The sequence below is a fragment of the Alligator mississippiensis genome, chromosome 3 (assembly GCF_030867095.1).
Source record: "Alligator mississippiensis isolate rAllMis1 chromosome 3, rAllMis1, whole genome shotgun sequence".
Taxonomy (NCBI): domain Eukaryota; kingdom Metazoa; phylum Chordata; order Crocodylia; family Alligatoridae; genus Alligator; species Alligator mississippiensis.
The window spans coordinates 146,221,948-146,239,980 of NC_081826.1; the positions used below are offsets into that span (position 1 = coordinate 146,221,948).

An 18,033-nucleotide genomic window follows, 5' to 3' on the forward strand; every position below is an offset into this window, starting at 1 on the left:
CGTGGCTCCCTCGCGGCCGGAAGTAGGCGGGCAGCGCGCGGCCATGGCGGCGATGGGGCAGCAGTACCGGCCGGGTGCGCCGGACGCCAACTTCTTGTGGAGCGTGTTCCAACGGTGAGCACCCCTTTCCCCCAACTCCCTGGCTAACGGCCTCGTCCGCGTGACGTCAGAGCTGTCGAGGCTCCCGGGGCCGGGCGGGGAGCGACTGCCGGGGGGGCCGCCCCCCGCCTTTTCCGCCCCCAGCGGCGCTCGGTGCCCGGGGCTGCTGCGGCCGCCGCCGCCTCCCTGCGCCTGGGGCAAAGCTGTAGGGAGGTTTCAGCGCCGCCCGCAGTAATGGGGCAGGCAGCTTGCCACCGTGTGCCTCCCCACTGTGCCTGCCCTCGCTGCAGCCTCGGGCTGCCCCTGGCTCCGCTCCCCGCGCTGCTGCTGCCCCTGTGGTCTCGGGCCTTTGTCCGCCTTCCTCGCCTGCCCTGCCGCCGCCTCCTCCTCCTCCCCCCCGCCCCCCTTTGCTTCCTGCTGGCAGGCTCGGTTCCTGTTGCAGCAGGAGTGTGGGTGCAGTGCTGCTAGGGGCTGGGCTGGGCACATGCTCCGTGCCCCAGGCTGCAGCAGGGAGGGAGCCCAGCAGAAGAAAGGGGCAGTGCGGGGCAGGGAGAGGTGGCGTGGGGGGGCAGGACTAGGGGCTGCAGGGTAAGAGTGGCTGGGTGTGCAGAGGCGGCTCTGGCTCTGGTCCTGACCCCTGCTGCCTTATGCTCTGCTGTAGGGTGAAGGGCTTTTTTCCCCCATGTTAAATGAGGGGTGGGGGGAGAAACATTGCCTTCTAATAGAGTCAGTGCGGCCGGTGGCACCTACGTTGTTGCAAGTGTTGTGACACCTTCTGTTGCATTGCGCGCTTCAGCACGTGGATGCTGTGGACTCTGGCCTGATGCCTCCTTCTTTACAGACCATTTTGTAGGAAGGCTCTGTGCCGAACTCACTTCTGTGGCCTCCAGTCTGGCATCTGGTGCCTCACGTTTAGGTATTATTGCACTGTCCGGGCTTGTTTGTGGTTGTAGCCTTTAACAAGCATGACATGTTCTGTTTTTCTAAAGATGCCCAGTTATTTTCTAAGAATCTTATACCAAAATCTGTGACTATGGTATAATTTTTCATTGTTTTTTTTCTTTTTCATTTAAAGGAAAATACCTCTTTAAAGGTTATTCTCTGTGTTCGTTAATGCTCAACCTGGTTTACTCTAATAATCTTCCTCCTTTTTCTTGGCAATTTTTATCTCTTGTATGTTTATAATGAAATGGTCTCTTCATTATTATACTGAATTCATTAGGTGTGGTCTGCAGAAGACAGTCATGTGATGAGGTCTCCATGACTACTTATTTACAGTGATAATTATTTACTTCTGTTTGTGTTGTCTTTGATCCATGGTGCAGCAAAAGCCTTAGGTTTATGGTAACCTTAAGATACTTACTGTATTTTTGTACCTAAAATACCAGATTTTTTTTTTTGAATTTTTTTCTTTCCTTATCCTGTATATTGAAAATGTGGGGTCCCAGTCTTGCAAATATTTCCATTTGGGAGTAGTTTTGCTACAACCATAGTCACTCTGACTTCAAATTAGACGCATGCATTAAGCGTGCAAAATCAGGGCTTTTGTGCTTCATTGAATTTTTGCTGTTTTAACATTATTATTGAAAACTTTTTTCTTTGAGAGAATTTCTTGAACGTTTCAGGTTCTAGAGTGGAATTTGTTAATTTGACATGGAAACATTTAAAATTCTTTTTGCAGGGTTGATAAAGACAGGAGTGGAATAATATCTGACATGGAACTTCAGCAGGCATTATCCAATGGTAAGTATAGCTCCATCCAAAAGTACTTTATTGAAAGTTGAGTACAATATCTCACTTGCTTTTTGGATTATATAATAAATGTTATTTTCTACGGGCAGTTAAAGCTCTGGTATCCAGCATAAGTTGAGAGTCGCGGGGTGCCGGGAATCTGAACATGCCGGTTACTTGAGGCACAGGGGTTTCCAGCTGGACGCAAAGCGGGGGCAGGGGGTGGCAGTGGCTGCAATGGAGTAACAACAGCATAGGGTGGCAGTGGCTCCCTGCAAGCTTCCCCTGCCCACCCCTCGCAGCCAGCTGACTGGCCAGAAATTCTGGTTAGTAGAGTATTCTGGCTAGTCGAATGCCGGATAACAGGGCTTTTACTGTACAAAAGAAACTGATGATCTGAATAAAGAGGTAAGAGCAATCCTCTCAGGAAGGACTGAAAAGAACATAAGAGATTATCAGGTAAAGAACCTGTAACTTTCTGACCCTGCATGCTCATATACATATATTTTTAACCCTTAAGAAGGAAGTTGGATTTGTTTCTTTTTCTTTTTAAAGATTCTTTATTAGTCATTTTATGTACTTAAGTGGTAGCAACGTAACAAGCCCAGTTTCTGGGAATTGGATTGTGTTATACGAGAGGAAAAGCATATTAATATAGCCTCCCAGCAGCTTTGTGTTTTCATACAAAATATTTACTTATATCTCTGAACATGCCCTTCCCTTTTCTTAATCAGTCTGTAGCCCAGGGACATTTTGCAGGAGTACCTCCAACTGGTTTTACCGAACAGGTAATCTGTGGCATATCATGATGCAGGCAGTGAGCATGGTAAGAAGACTGAGGTTCTATGACAGGGCTGTCCAACTTTGGAACAGCTAACTAGGGGTGGCACACTGCACTGGTCACAGGCCTTAGGCCACTTGCCATGGGAGCTGAACACTGCATGGGCTCCCAGGACCCCTGAAGCGTAAAGTTTCACCACCAGATAGGCAGCACAGCCATCAAGCTCCCTTCACCACATGTGAGTAGTGAGCTCACTGGGCCCCCTCTCGTTATGCTGTTGGCCCCAGCACCCAGTAGCCTGTATGCTGCACGTTAACCCCTTGCAAGCTGGATGTGGGCCACCAGTTGAAGAGTCCTGGCTGATTAATTTCTTACTGGATACACAGATAAATGTCTGTGTAGAGAGGAAGGTGGAAAAGTGTAATCAGTGCTTCCAGAAGCCATTTCTTCAGCAGTTCCCTAGTTTATTATTAGGACTTCCTAGCCACCATGAAATCACTTGTGTTGAGGCGTTGATAGGGATTATAATAAGCTTATCAGTGATCTGAAGGTGAAGTTCAGGTATCCTTGTTAAACATTTTTGTTTTATTAACTTTTGTTGCAGTTCACTGATCATGTAATGCTATGAGAGTGGACCTGGTTGTTCTTTAGTAATTTACTTTTTTTCTGGAAAATCACAGACACTGAGTTTGGGTAGCTCCTCATTGCTTCCCAAGTTCCTTTCATGTGAGGTCCCTGCAAAGTTTAATTCTGTCATCCCTTCTGCTCAACCTGTCTGTGAGGAAGGTGAGTCGAGTCTGAGTGATGTTTTGGGTTGCAGTGCTAAGATCAGTAAAACATTATTTTTAACAGTCATCGTCTGTTTAGGAATATATCCAGGCAGTGGGTTTTACCATTACAAATCTGGTGCCATTATAACCTGTATTTATTGTTTTTGAAAGAATTTGGTTTTATATTTTGCATGATAGAAGATTACAATTGAGGGTGGATCCAGAGGGGATGATTTGGTGTGCCCTTAACCCCTTTCTGACCATGCCACAGGAGCACCATTCCGGGACTTAAGGTTCACGTAAAATAAGAATTTTGTCCCTTCCCTTTCCATCCATGCTCAAAGGCATGACCCTTCTCCTTCCTGCTGCTGCTAGGTCTGTGCTGTCCCCAAGGCAAGGGGAGCTCCTGCCCACTCCAGCTGGGCTGTGGGGGGGTAGGCAGTAACTAAGCTCAGTGGGGACCGTGGTATCCAGCAGGCACATTCCCCCTCCCTTGCCTGTGAGGTACCCTGATAGCCTAGGAGCAGGCACAGGGAGGGGGGAATGTGCCTGCCTGCTACTGCCGCAGTCTTGGGTGAGCACAGCTTGGCTGGAGTGGGACAAGAGCTCCCATTGCCCCCAGAACAGCAAGGACACCAGCAGCGGCAGGTGGGGAGGGGAGGGGAGGGGACATGCCTCTGAGCACAGAGGGGAAGGGAGGAGGGAAAATGCTTACCGTCCCCAGGGTTTAAATCCTCTACTGCTGCTCCTACAGTGTCGTCTGCATGCCCCCCTGTCGGGGAGATGGCAGAGGAGCTGGGGGGTGTAGCCATCACTGTAGCACGAGTCACCTCATCCCCCTTTGTAAAATTCTGGATCCATTTCTGATTACAGTGGATAGATGCTCCCCCTTGCCCCCAACCTCACCACCAGAATAAACTGCTTGAAAAGGCAGAACAACATTTTAACAAAAATAGGTGAATGAATTGGAGTGTCTATCTTCATTCAGACCTTAAATTGTTCTTTACAAGGATTCTGGGCCCCCTCTCTTCATCAGTCCTTAAATTAGTTTTGTTTTCCTCATAGTCTACTCCAGTGGTGATGTTACCCTTCCCAGCTTAAATTCTGCACAACTGTTTCTCTCGTCTATTTGCCATACTCGGCAGCAGCTTTCACTCTTGATTATAATTTAATGAGAGCACCCCTGTCTAAACAACAGTAAGAAAACTGAGAAAACAGATAAGCTAGTCAGCTCTATAAACACACGTTTTCAGATGCTGTGTTCATCCTCTAGAAGATTCGAACAAACCATGCTCCCTAATAGTTCACTATATGCTCCCCCCACCTCCCCCTGGTATTAAATGGCAGTTGATTCTGCATACACAAAATTAATTGCTTTAGTCACCAATGGTTTTATCCACTCCCTTTCTTCTAAGTGTCTAGATGTGTGCTTGTGCCTTTGTTTAACTTGACAGTAATATGTGTGACAAGAACCTACACGTTGTCACCGTGTCCTTTTTATTTTTTTTAATGATTCTTAATTACGTATCCTAATGTTTCCAATATCTAATATTTGAATGTATGCTGTGTTCATGTGAATACATTAGAGCGACTTTACAACCTTTGCTGCTTGAAGACCAGTGACCAGCAGAGTCAGGGTAGGTTTGGTTCGCATTTGGAAAGTTATCTTCATAGCTGAGCATATTGTAGAAGCTAATAATTAAAACAGAAAGAAATTTCACTGAAAACATAAACTCTATGAAAAGAATGGCTTGGGCTTTTCTCTCCAGGGAGGTCTCTGCAGGTGGTACATAGACACCCCCCCCCCCCCCCCTCCGTTCAAAAACACCTTACAAATATTACATACTCCTCTGTCATAAGAAGCTGATACTAACAAGCTACTGCTCAGATTTTCTGGTGGCTACTGGAAGTGGCAAGATCTATCATTTTGCAGTGTCCATGTATAGTCTTTTTCCTCTGTTGCAGCAGTCCTATTCAGTAAAATTCTTGGCTGAGCTATTGGCATTGCCGTAGCCCTGATGCTGGAACAGGCTAAAACTAATGTGTTAGGAGCCCTTGTTCTGGATGAACATAAGCTTTGAGTTGGACCAGTTGAGCAATATGTTTGACACACAAAAGAAAGTCTCTTTAAAAAAAGAGCAAGGACGTGCCTAAAACTAAATTGGGGATAGATTGATGTAGGGAGAAAACAGTTGCTTCTCCAGTATTCTTTCTTATGAAAAAGAGAATGTTTGGACCTTGAACTGTATTCTTGGATCTGTGGCTGATTGATTTTCCACCCCCCCCCCCCCCCCCCGGTGCAATTTGTAAGTGTAATTAGACTTACTCTTTTGAGACTGTAGAAGAAAAGCACTTGTGATTAGGGTTCAGAGATGGAAAAGAAACTCAAGGTGACTAAAGTCTTTGCTTGCTTGTTGCTTTGTATGACTATCTGACCCTATGCCCTTTTTTGCTAGAGGACTGAGGATATTTGGAATATTGGGAACGTAACATTGAAGGCAGGTGAAATTTGAGCAGAGACTCTTCTGGCTCCAACTGAGGCAGAGGGGATGTGGGTATTACACTTGGGTAACTACAAACACAATTTGTTTAGGGCAGTAGACTCCTTGGATTCCATGGGGTTTTTGTATGTCTTGCCTTCCCAGAGCAAAAATTAGACTGTATATGCAGGCAGAGTCTTAGGGCTCAGTTTCAGTCTCCCTGATGAACCTAGGACTGCTGCTGAGTATCTATAGTCTGTCCACTCCCTCTCCAGCACACTCATGCTTAGGCAGCAAAGAGATGCTGAGCATGCATCCTAGTACTGCTCAGATTCTTTGGTCTTGGTTCACTTGGTGCAGCTAAAGCTGCAGGCTTTTGTCTGTAGTGCACTGATATTTCTGCCGGGACTTTAAAACTCATGTTTAACTCATGTTTTTGGCTAGAGGATCCCCATACATGGGCTCAGGAAAAAATGTTTCCTCTTGTTCAGAAAGGGCAAAACACCTGCAGTATGGGCCTACTCTGTAGCATGGGGTAGGGTCCTCTTCCTAGGATCCTCTGAGCATATATTAATTAACCAATGACTTCTCTGACATTTCAGGAGCAGGGTATTGGCAGTGCCGCTGTCTCCACTGCTTTTACATACAGTGTGTTGTATGTTGAAGTTGTAGTTTTGGAGAATCTTTGAGTAGATGGCCCAGGAGGCCTGACCATCCTTGGGGCATGTGTTTAGAGCTACTCTTGAATATTATAGAGCTGTGGACCGTGCTTGGGATCATTGCATAGGCCTCTACATGGCATGAGCTCTGGAGCTAGTTTCAAAGGTGGAGCGCGTGGGCAGGGCTTATCTGCCTGGCAGCAGTCCTAGGCTGGGGAGGAGTTCCGTTTTATCTTTGTCATTGCATCTTATTTCCTGACAGTCTACCATTTCATTGTAGGGTGCCACCCACCACCTTTATTTTATTTCTAATGCTCCTAAGTTGTTTGCATCCTTTAAAAACCGCAGTCCAGTAATAGATACTATTCCTATGCATCTCCATTATTCCTACAATGTCTGGTTCAGTCTCATACTAGGAGCTTGAGTTCCTCCGCTCCTTTGCTTTGACTCTGTGCAGTGATGTGCAAATCTGTAGTTTTTTTTTTTTTTCTACTTGTTCTTACTGAAGCTTCCAGTCACAATGTATGCGACCATCTTATCTCTACGTGCAGCTCTCCTGTTCCCTTCCACAGCCTCTCCAGTCCTCAGTGACTCCCAACTGGGCCACTGCCTCATTGCCCATATCGCCTTTGTGCTGCTAGTGTGTTCTTAGTGCAGAGGTTTTGCAGGACCTTTCCAGTTTTCTTCTCAGGTTATTCTCATCAGTCAGGCCAGCTTTGAACCCATAAGGCCAAGGGCTAGCAGCATGTGGCTGTCCTAGCTGGGGCACTTCAGGGATGTTCTGGGAACCGGAGGCTTCACCTGTGCCTGTGTCAAGGCCAGGTGGTGTGGTGCAGCGCAGCATGGCACAGCACTAGGGCAGTGTCAGCAGAGCCACAGAAGCCTTTGTTCCTCTCACTGCTACATTTCCAGCCCCACGGGCAGCCCCCTAGGCCAGAGGACACAGCTTCACATTCTGGATCCAGCCCATTGGACCAGAAATTTGGTGGCAGAAAGAGCAATTGGGAGTATTAATTGACTCAGCTGTATCTTTGATGTGTCTGCCACAAGTGCTGTGCAAGTCCCATGGTGACTTGGTCTTTATTTATAATGGCAGATCTCAGAAGCACTAGACTCTCTAGTGTTTTACTGGAGCAGCATGGGCTCCCCAGCATGGTTCAGACTTAGGTTCCAGTTTGTCATTCAACCCATTATAGTTGAGGTCTAAATCATTCTGACTTCCTGCCCCTGGGCAGGGGGCTGGACTCGATAATCCTCCAGGATCCCTTCCAGCCCGAATGTCTATGAAATCTATGTTCTCCTATTTGTTTTGGCCTACAGTAGATGCTGCTTGCCAAACTTGATAAGTTTTTACATCAGAACCTGTAGGAGCTGGATCAAAGCAGTCTTTTCTTGCATATTACGCACTTTCAAATAAAACACTTTCCTTGTGTTTTTTTGGGAGGTAGAATGGAGGAAAAAAGGATTTTTCCAGTCATGGCTGGCTGTGTGACAAGGAGTAAGTCCTCCTGGAAACTCTGCGTCTACTATTGCGGCAGGACAGGAACTGGGACTAGAAACAGACTTGCCAAATGAAGCAGATCAGCTGCAGCAGTATGTGCCCTCACACAGCTGACCCACTTCATTGGACCAAATGCACAGTACCCGTTGTCCCTCCCGTTGATCATGTGGGGCAGTAAGCCATGTGTTACCTGTGACTGGAGATGCCCCCCCAGGGCTCAATAGAATCACACTGGGTGTTGAATTGGCACCTCTCTGAGCCCAGGAAAGCTGGGCAGGAGCTGCTGGTGCTTCAGGGCCCTGATTCTGCCTGGGAATTTCTAGGGTAGCTGGAGACCGCAGTGTGCTCCAGGCTGCCCACACTCTCATGCCTTAAAGCAAACAGACATCCCTTGCTACATACGGACACAAATTGATACCACCGTAGCCACAAATGTTGGGGTTTTGTGGTGTGACAAAAGGCAAGGACATCCGTTTTCTTTGCCTTCATGCTGCCATAAACGTTATGTTGGACCAAAGGCGACGTCTGCAGGAGCGTCACCCCAGACCCTTTTGTGGGCGGTAGCGGGATTGCTAATTTTTTACTGTAAACAGCTCTCTGTATAAGTTCATGTAAGTAATAAGGAGTTGTTTCCACATCACAGACTGCATCAAGATACCACAAACAGTATACAGCAGCTTGTACTCTCAGCCAGCTCAAAGTCTCTTCAGTCTGGTGGCTGAGATGGCTGACACTGGACTCTGGCCCTACTCTCTGTAGCTTCGGAGAGAAGTGTCAGTCATTTTGGGGCCATGAGTCACGTTGGCCTGATCTAATCTCACCCCACTTCTGTTTCCTCAAATTACAGTCAGCTTCCCCACTGAAGATATGTACCACAGTTTTGGAGGGCTGATTTTAGTTTTTCATTCAGCCCATTATGGTTGAGGACTAAATCACTTTGTTGTCCCATTCAGGGTAGAAAGCAGCAGTGAGGTTTCTGGTTTTGCTTTTGTATGTCTGTCTGCAAAGCTAGCATCCGTTTTTCTTTTTGCTTTTTCTGTCTGATGCAGTAATAAACCTGTTTTAGCTTTTCACGTTCCAGTTTGTTTGGTGGTGAGTAGGGATCCTTATTTGCTGATTAAAAAAAAAAATCCAAAATTCTCTGATTAACCCCCCCTATACATTTTCCCCACGATTAAAATGAAATGCCACTATGTATACATACACCTGTGTGTGTGTGTGCATATATACGTACGTGTGTGTGTGTGTGTGTGTGTAGATATCAGTTGAAAACAATGTTTTATTGATATATTTATAATTTTAAAGCAATTTGGAAGTCTACCAATCAATGCCTCATTCATTATAATAAAATAAAGTCTGAATACCTCTATTTTGGCTTTTTTGTCATGAATAATCAGAGCTCCCCCTGCCCCCTTCACTTGCCAAGACGCAGGTCCAGATGCAGCTTCTCCTCTTCTCCCCCCCCCGCCGCTGTTCTGTGGTGTTGAGTAGCTCTGATATGCCAGTGCGCTGCCCCTGCCCCCCCCCCACTCTCTCCCTCTTGGCAGCAGCTCCCCTCCTGCACCAGGTGGGGGTATGTGTGTGTGTGTGTGGCAGGGGGTGGGTGTGTGGGGTTGGGGCACATGGCCATTAGCAACGTGTCGGGATGTGTCAGGGGGCATGTGCCTTCCCAGACTTCTGCACAAACAGCGGGGCACAAAGCTGCAGCCTGGCCAGACCAGCGTTGGTCAGGAGCTGCTGCCATGGCCCAGTGGGCAAGCCCTGGTGCAGGAGGGTGGAGCAGGGAGTCTCAGTGCTGCTGCCCCCTGCCTGCCACCACAGTCAGGGGGCACAACTCTGCACCATCACTGCTGGGAACCCTGGGCAGAGGCCTGAGGATATGCAGGGGGAGAGGACCTAGAGATCTGGAGTTATTGCAGTGCAAGACCAGGTTTTTTACAAATGCATTTGGGATAGAAATTTGGAGAACATTTCTGACCACTAAAGCAATCAAGTTCTGGAACAGCTTTCCAATAGGAGCAGTGGGGGCAAAAAGACGGGGGGTGGGGATGGATGCCTGAATTGTTTGGAGCTTGATGAGTTTGAGTTTAATGATGTATCCATGTAGTGTTAACCATAATGGACCGGCTGACAAATCACTGTTGTTATACTTCCAGTGCTACAAGTGAAGGCAGAAATGATGCTTTCTCTTTTTTAAGGTCCTTTTGTCAGCTTTAAACACCTCTAAATTCTGCAGTGAAGAAGAAGAATCCTTAATTCATACAGTACATTTTGCAGAATGAGACTTTATTGCAATTGTCATGGTAGGCAAGAGCTGTTGACATATTATCTATAGATGGTCTTGGCCATATTTTCTTGTGCTTCTAAAGTCTAGCTCTGAACTTGCTATCTATATTACATAGCAGGGGTGTCAAAGATATGGGCTGTGGCCTGGCTCCAGCTTACAGTTGTATTATCCAATCTACAGGGCATCTGGAGGAGCTTGGAAATGAAGATAAGTCTTGTCCTTTAATTCTGACATATGGGGCCACATAGGGGCAAGTAAAAGGTACATCAATCCCTGTGGCTCAGGAGCCCACAGCAGTTAATGTTGCTGCCTCTTGCCTCACTGCTGGAGGTGGCTGGCTCTGGATCATGGGGAGGGGGGTAGTGTTGACATCTCTGCTATATAGGAAAAGTTAAAACAGATTTATCAAAAATAACTTCCATATAGTTTTACAATCTTGCTTTTCTGTCTGTTTCAGGAACATGGACTCCATTTAATCCTGCAACTGTCAGGTCAATTCTGTGTAAGTGTAATTGTTTGACCTTTCTCACTTGAAATATTTTTACAGTTTTAATTAGCTGTTTACTAAGGCTTTCAAAGGCTGCACTTGATGACCTCATTTTAGGTTATCAGTACATTGAATATTCATTGTGTCATGAGATAGATTCTTTGTGGCTTCTGAAGCAGCTGTATTTTTACATAGGATAGCCAGTGTTGTAAGTGGGCTTTTTCTTTAGTGAAAGAAAAGCAGGCTTCAGTTCTTATCCTTCCACTTCACAAAAGGTATTAATTAGACTGAAATAGACCTACTGATACTTGGGGTTTTTTAAAAAAAGTACTGTTACATGTGCATGTACGTGATTGTCAAGGAAGACTTTCAGCAACTGAGATGATGAATATCAGGAATGCAGAGAAGATATAAGTGTCAGATTGTTTTCCCATAATATTGAATTCCTTTTTAATACAAAAACATCAGTAGGTACAGTTTTAGCCATCTTGTCTTAATTATAGATATCAAGTAAAAGAATGGACTTTATGCTCCCCAAAAGTGCCAACATGGAGACCATATATTGGAGCCCATTCTCTGTTTATTGAAATCATTCCTGATTATTTAGAAGATAGTAGTTATAGCAAGTTACAAGTAACTGCAACTTTGAAACCTGTTTCCCTTTTCTCTCTTTTAAAGCCAATCATAAATTTAAAAGAGAAATTCCTTTCTCATTTGTGTGTCTATCCCTGTACAGGAAGATGTAGTTAGCTGTGTTAGTCTGAAATCAAGTAAAAGCAGAGGAGCTTGTGTCTGCTTATATTGTATAAGCAGTTTGCTTATACCTTTTGAATAGTTCATTATGCTGCTCTTCCAGGTGTCAGTTTTAGATTTTTGTAGCTCCTATTGCTGTGTAGCTTCTTGGAGAAGAGCAAAATCTTTATTATTTTTATTAACTGATCCATTCAGTGAAGTGGTTTCATTGTTGCACCATTCTGTCTACATAACTGAAAGCAGTGACTTCCCTGTCATGTTATCTTGGTGACATCACCTCTTCTTCTCCTGGTTGCTCCTGAAAACTATTGTTCCATTCAGGTCAGCAGTGCTTTGACAAATCACTTCTTTTAATCTCATTTCATTACTTCCTCACCTCTTTCCATACTTAATGCATTTATTCAAACCAAAGACGATACCACTGCCCCCCCCCCCCCCCCCCCCCCCCAAGTTAGATTCTATATATGGAAAATTTATAAATGTTAAAATTTTCCCGGTCTAAATTATTGGAGGGTTGCCTTAAATTTGTTGTCCCCCTCTCAGTTACAGCAGGAAAAGCAGTGGCTGGGGTGGGGTGTTAGCTGCCCCCCTTGCCTTTTGTCTCACTCCTACAGCTTTTCTGCCCCTCCACCCCCAAGCTCCAATCTCTGCCCCTTCCCCTCCTATCCCCCAAATTTAGGAATGTCTATTTTGAACTAGTCACTTGTAAGGTTTTTGCTTTTTGTGTCAAATGTATTAATACTTCAAATATGTCCGTTTCAGCCATGTTTGACAGAGAGAACAAAGGTGGTGTGAACTTCAATGAATTCACAGGAGTCTGGAAATATATCTCAGACTGGCAGAATGTCTTTCGAACGTATGATAGAGACAATTCTGGAATGATTGACAAAAATGAACTAAAGCAAGCACTAACAGGTTTTGGTAATTTATTTGTAATTATAGTTTGCTATGTAGTTGGTCTTTGCCAAGATGAGACCAAATCATTTTCAGGGCTGCATCACTTTGCCAGTTGAGACAAAAATGGAATAAAGTATGTATGAAAAATAAATCTGGTGGTATATGTTTGGCTATATAATGCTTCTAAAAAGATGGCTTATTTGAAAAATGGGAATTTGTCCGTTCCTCTTAAAGACACTGGATCTTCTGATAAAACATGTTGTAAGTGTGAAGTATGGTAATTCTTAAATGCTACACTTACTCTCATGAGCTTTGTTAAAGTGATTAGGTGTTTGGCATCTCTCAGGCAACTTATCTGTAAATAATACAGATTAGGGCTGTGCGAAGCTTTGGCCCGATTCGGATGTATGCTTCTAGTTTTTTCTAATTGTTCCATCGTAGCATTCTGTATCACCGTGCAGTAACAACAGAAAAAGGCCTGTGAAAATAACAGCTTAGGCCACCCAGTTAAAGCACAGTTGGATTCACTTCCTGATTTGAGAAGAGAACCTTGTTTATTCAACTCTCTTCAATTTAATGGGAATTAAAATGTTGCTGCAAAATATGAGCACAGCGCTAAATGCTTGCCTTTGTACTTTTAACCCCATAATTGTTTAATGGGAGGTGTAGTATTAATTTCACAGAGCTTCCATTTTTCCTTTGCGTGTTCATATTGCCTGCATTTGGATACAGCATGTGTTTTCCTGTAAACACCCTTTGAGCTTCTAATTAATCCATTTAACTGCTTATACATTTAATATTGATTTCTGTTCTGCAATGTAATTTAAACATGTCTCGCACACTAATAACTTTAATGCACACTACCTGGCATTGGCCATATAAATCTTGGTATCTTTTTTTTCTAAGGATATCGACTATCTGAGCAATTCTATGATATCCTCATTCGGAAATTTGACCGTCAAGGCAGAGGACAAGTTGCTTTTGATGACTTCATTCAGTGCTGCGTTGTTTTGCAGGTAATAGACTAGATGCATCAAATGTCAATATAAGAATCTAACCTGTATAGGAATTATATATTTAAAAATGGGCAGACATGCTAGATTAGGAATGTAGTTGTCAGTTTTAGGAATACTGTGCTATGAGTCCCTCTGTGCAGATAAGACTTGAAATGTTTGAACATGGATCTGAGTTATCTAGAGGCTCTCTGTGCAGCATTCTTTGCACATTTTACTCTAGTGGGTGTTTCCTTTCAGAGTCACCTTTTGGTCATGTTTTTTGTTAATCCATGTCACATCAATGCTCAGTGTTTTCAGAATTTGAGCAGCGTGGAATAAATTGCACTTGGGGGCCTAATAGGTGGAATACAGTTTGGTCCCAAATATGGTTTTTGTTGTGCTCTTATTCTCCTTTTGTGACTATCACTAAAAGAACAAGTTTTTGTGTTGAACTTTGTTGATACTCCTTTGATAAGCTGAAAGCAGTCTGGCTGCGGACAGAAGTGACATTTTTTTGCCCAATCTGGCCACAGAAAGCAGTTTATAGCTGTAACCAAACACAAGTGTACAGCTGGAAACAGCGTCAAAAAAGGCTGACAGGGTGAAAACCTGACCCTTTCCATTGAGGTATCAGATAAAGACATTTCAAAATGTAGCATCTTTGCAGTTTGTGTCTGTGAGCTCCCAGCCTGTTGCTGTTTTCAGAATGGGAGGTGGGGAAGGGGAGCAGTGAGAGTTCAGTCTGGGGGGTTTTGCCCAGGCCAGGGAGGGGGGCCTCCAGTTCACCCACCCCACCCTTCAGCACCAGCTGGGGAGCCCCAAGAACAAGCTCCCTCTGTTGCCTTTCCCCCTTCCCATTCTGAAAACAGCCAGCACTGGCAGAGAGCCCTGGCCATTGCTATGGGAACCTGGCTGCACGTTCTCAGCCTGCAGCATGATTCTCACCACCCCCATCTAACAGTGAACTTGTTTGGTTTGTGGTAACCTTGTAACACACTTTGCAAAAATCATTCCCAGTTACAGCTGGGAGCTGCACTTGTCTGCACCCTCTGTTTTCTAGAGCAGGGGTTGGCAGCCTACAGCCTGTGGAACATTTTGATCTGGCTTGCCAACATGGGGCTTCAGCAGCTGTTGCTTTGTCTGGTAGGCATCCATCTTGGTCAAGCCTTAAAACATCTATTAATGCATCTAATTTGTTAATATACCCTTATCATTGAGACCAAAGAGTGAGGAAACTGTAACCTTTTACATTAATTATTGTTCTAGGACTTGAGGTAGAGTGGAGTGATATCACGCACAATAGACGGAATGAAATCTGTGTCTAGATTTTTTCTTCTTGAGTCTTAGTTTCATTTGTAGTAGGCATTAAAATGAGATTTACCAGAGGACTGTTGAAGTTGCAAAGGTTTCCATTACAACTAATGTTTCTGCTTTTTAGGCATTTTTAAAATTGAGAGGTACCATCTTATATAAACTTGCTTTCTCACATACTGTCTAGCCTTAAAAGTTTTCTTGTGCTTATCCTATCATTAAGACACATGAACTACTACAGATTATCCTTGTAGAGGAGACAGCATCAAGTGAGATAGCAACCCATCCCTCCCAAAAGAAATGTGTGTGGGGGGGCAAGGGGACTTCCATTGACAGTCAGTGGTCAGGGGTGGGACTTCTGGTCCCAAGACGGCAACCAGGGGGCAGGGCAACTGTCAAGGGGCTACCCATGCAGCCCTTGAAAGCTCACCAAACATCATTAAGCTGTCCTCCACCTGAAATAATTCCCTGCCTCTGAACTAGATAGACCAAGAAAGAAGGCAAGATAAGCCCCCTAATTCTCTTTGCTACTGCCCAGTCAATCCAACCTGTATAGCACAAGGGACAAAAAAGCATTAATATATCACTTCCTTATTTCTGGTAGCTGCCACTCTCGGTCCACTTGTATAGTACCTAGTGCAATGTAGTCATGCCACAGTTAAGGTATCTAGGCTTTATTGTAATAAAGCCCAAAATGATGATCCTCCATGTCTAGGCTCTTTTCCCTTTAAGATTATTTTTGTCTGAAATATGATGTGTCCTTGTGCGTTTCCATGTTCTACCCTTCAGAGAGAAACTTGTTTAAAAAAAAAAAAGTGTGTTCCTTCTTATTTTATCACTAACCCTGCAGTGTAGCCTATGAAAACTGAGTTTGGGATCATCCCCTATGGAGTGGCAGTGATGATTTTTCTAGCCACCCACATCCCATCTGTTTCTGTCACTGCAGCTTCACTTAGGGCTACATAGGTGTGATAAAAGTAAAATCTGATCTGGCAGCTGGAATCTGGTTGTTGATTATTGCAGTCAGTCTCCCCTAGTTATGTTGGCCATGCAAGCCCAACTGAAGTAAAAAGTAGAAAAAGCTTCTGTTTTTATAGTTAAGTAGATAAGCATGTAAGAATATAGTTGTTTTTTAAATATAATCACACTTAAATGTAGAACTTTAATTTAAAATGCAATTTCAGTTTTCAAATTGGCACAGCAAATGTGCTTAAGTCACCTTAGTATGGAATTTGTTATGCTAGTAATAATGCTGGATAAAAAATAGGAGGGTGATAATTGATGCATGGCTGTTTACAGAAAAATGTGATGGAGCCCATAACTAATCAAGGTTGTAACAGAGAAAGTGTATGTTTGCAAGGCATTCTGGTGCAAAGATGTCCCATTCTTTTATTTTTCAGCTTAGTGTGTGAGAGGATCTTATTTATTTAATACAAAAATAATTCTGCCCTTTTACTGCTTAGCTATTATGTACTAAAGCTTTGCTGGTAGACGCAGTTACCTGAAATGTAGAGGCTACAAGCTGTAATTAAACATGGCACAGCGTGTCACAACAGGATGAAAAAGCTGGAGCATGTATAGGGAGAGCAACCTTTGTATAAGAATTTAGATTGACTTGCATTATCCTGAGGGCTCAATAAAAAGTCAGTTTTATTGCTGGAAACCGGTCGTATATATATGATACACACCATTTAAGAATACCCTCCTGTAATGTAGTCTGTGTTTCTTTACAGAGATTGACTGATATATTCAGGCGCTATGATACTGATCAAGATGGCTGGATTCAGGTGTCTTATGAACAGTATCTTTCTATGGTCTTCAGCATTGTATGATAGTGACAACATGAGAATATTACTGGCTGTTACTAATGAGAAGACTGGAATTGCCAAGTTATCCCTTGAATGATTATTTTTGTATCATAACTGTACATGACTTGCTTCACACTCTGAAATTGTAAGCGTCATCACTTTAAGAATCTGTACTCCGACTATTTCATTTTATATTCTGCCAGCAGCAGTGGCCATATCACCTTTCTATCACAAGCTTTAAATTATGCAATGCCATAACTCTTCTCCCCAGGTAGTGTGCATGGGGAAACAAGATTACTTTATAGACACGCCAAATTAAAATAATGCTTGTTAGTAAAAGTGATGTAAAGGTCAGACACAATTTGCACACCATAGATTGCATGTGCCTTACACTTTTATAAGGATTTAATGTATTCATTTTTAATACAGAATTTAAAACTTACAAACCTACTTTGCTGTCCTGTCTAATTTTTCATAAAAGGATTATTTCTGTAAAGGGTATTATCAGCTTTAAACTGGTAGATCGTTGCAGTTTGAATTCCATGGTATATACAAAATTATGATGTTATGTTAATGGATCTAAGCAGTATGCCTAAAGCAGACTCTGCTCTGGCTGTACTGCCTGTGGGGGAGCCAGGCTCTATGCTCTGCTTTTCTGTAGCTGGGACTTGGGTGCTCCTGCAGTTGGAGGCACCCTCCAGCAGGGCTGTGGCTTGGCAGTGAGGGGCCTGGACCTGTGTTGCTGTGAGTGAAAGGGGCAGAGGGAGCTCTGATTTTCTATGATAAACCAAAAATCAAATGCCAAAATGTATAGGTACTCTGCCCTTTATTTTATTATAGGGATTGAGGTACTGGTAGGTATCCAAATTGTTTTAAAATTGTAAATATATCTATAAAACATCATGTTCCATTGACACATAATATAATGGAATATATTTTCAGGTTCTTCTATATATAAAATGTGTCAATAGAACATGATATTTTATAGATATATTTACAATTTTAAAACAATTTGGATACCTACCAGTACTTTATATTTTTTTATTTATTTATTTTTTTTTATAGTGGCACTTCATTTTAAGTGTGGATTTATTTATTTTTTAAATCAGAGAATTTGAGATGTTTGTTTAAAACCAGAGAAAGCCAGGATCCTTGAGTCGCTTGATGATTAGTTGTTAGCAGTACAGAGGTTTGATTTTAAGTAAGGCTATACTTGATCTTCTACTCCAGGAAAAAAAAAAATCCTGCTTGAACAGTTACAAAATGTGTATGAGAAAAAAAGTGGACAGAGTTATACTTAACAGTTAAACAAGTAAAAAAAGTTGTTTCATGCATAGCTAGTTAATATTTCCCTTCAGACAGTATATTTTCTTCATTGTATAAAATCTCTTCTGCCTGTGGCTACTGTTTTCCCCTAGTAGTTCTAGTTCTCTACTGCTGTTTTTTGCTTCCTGCCAGTTTTCACTGACAGAGC

General features: G+C 43.5%; 1 protein-coding gene across 2 annotated transcripts; it reads left to right on the forward strand.

The window, feature by feature from the left end:
- The first annotated feature begins 4 nt into the window (after nt 1–4).
- Nucleotides 5–17,009, forward strand: PDCD6 (programmed cell death 6). 2 transcript variants are annotated; one of them, XM_006264726.4, is made up of 6 exons: nt 5–114; nt 1,781–1,842; nt 10,766–10,810; nt 12,311–12,469; nt 13,352–13,461; nt 16,485–17,009. In XM_006264726.4, exons 1-6 carry the CDS (start codon nt 44–46, stop codon nt 16,581–16,583), a joined length of 546 nt encoding a protein of 181 aa, XP_006264788.2. In that variant the 5' UTR covers nt 5–43; the 3' UTR covers nt 16,584–17,009. The 2 variants fall into 2 exon arrangements, with proteins under 2 accessions (XP_006264788.2, XP_006264789.2); XM_006264727.4 differs by having other exon boundaries at nt 12,311–12,463.
- The last annotated feature ends 1,024 nt before the right edge of the window (nt 17,010–18,033 follow it).

Bases quoted from the DNA above. Each gene is read 5' to 3' on its own strand.
- PDCD6 (XM_006264726.4), top strand. From the start codon at position 44: ATGGCGGCGATGGGGCAGCAGTACCGGCCGGGTGCGCCGGACGCCAAC. The intron at 115-1,780 runs GTGAGCACCCCT...TTCTTTTTGCAG, and splicing joins TTGTGGAGCGTGTTCCAACG to GGTTGATAAAGACAGGAGTG. The intron at 10,811-12,310 runs GTAAGTGTAATT...TGTCCGTTTCAG, and splicing joins AACTGTCAGGTCAATTCTGT to CCATGTTTGACAGAGAGAAC.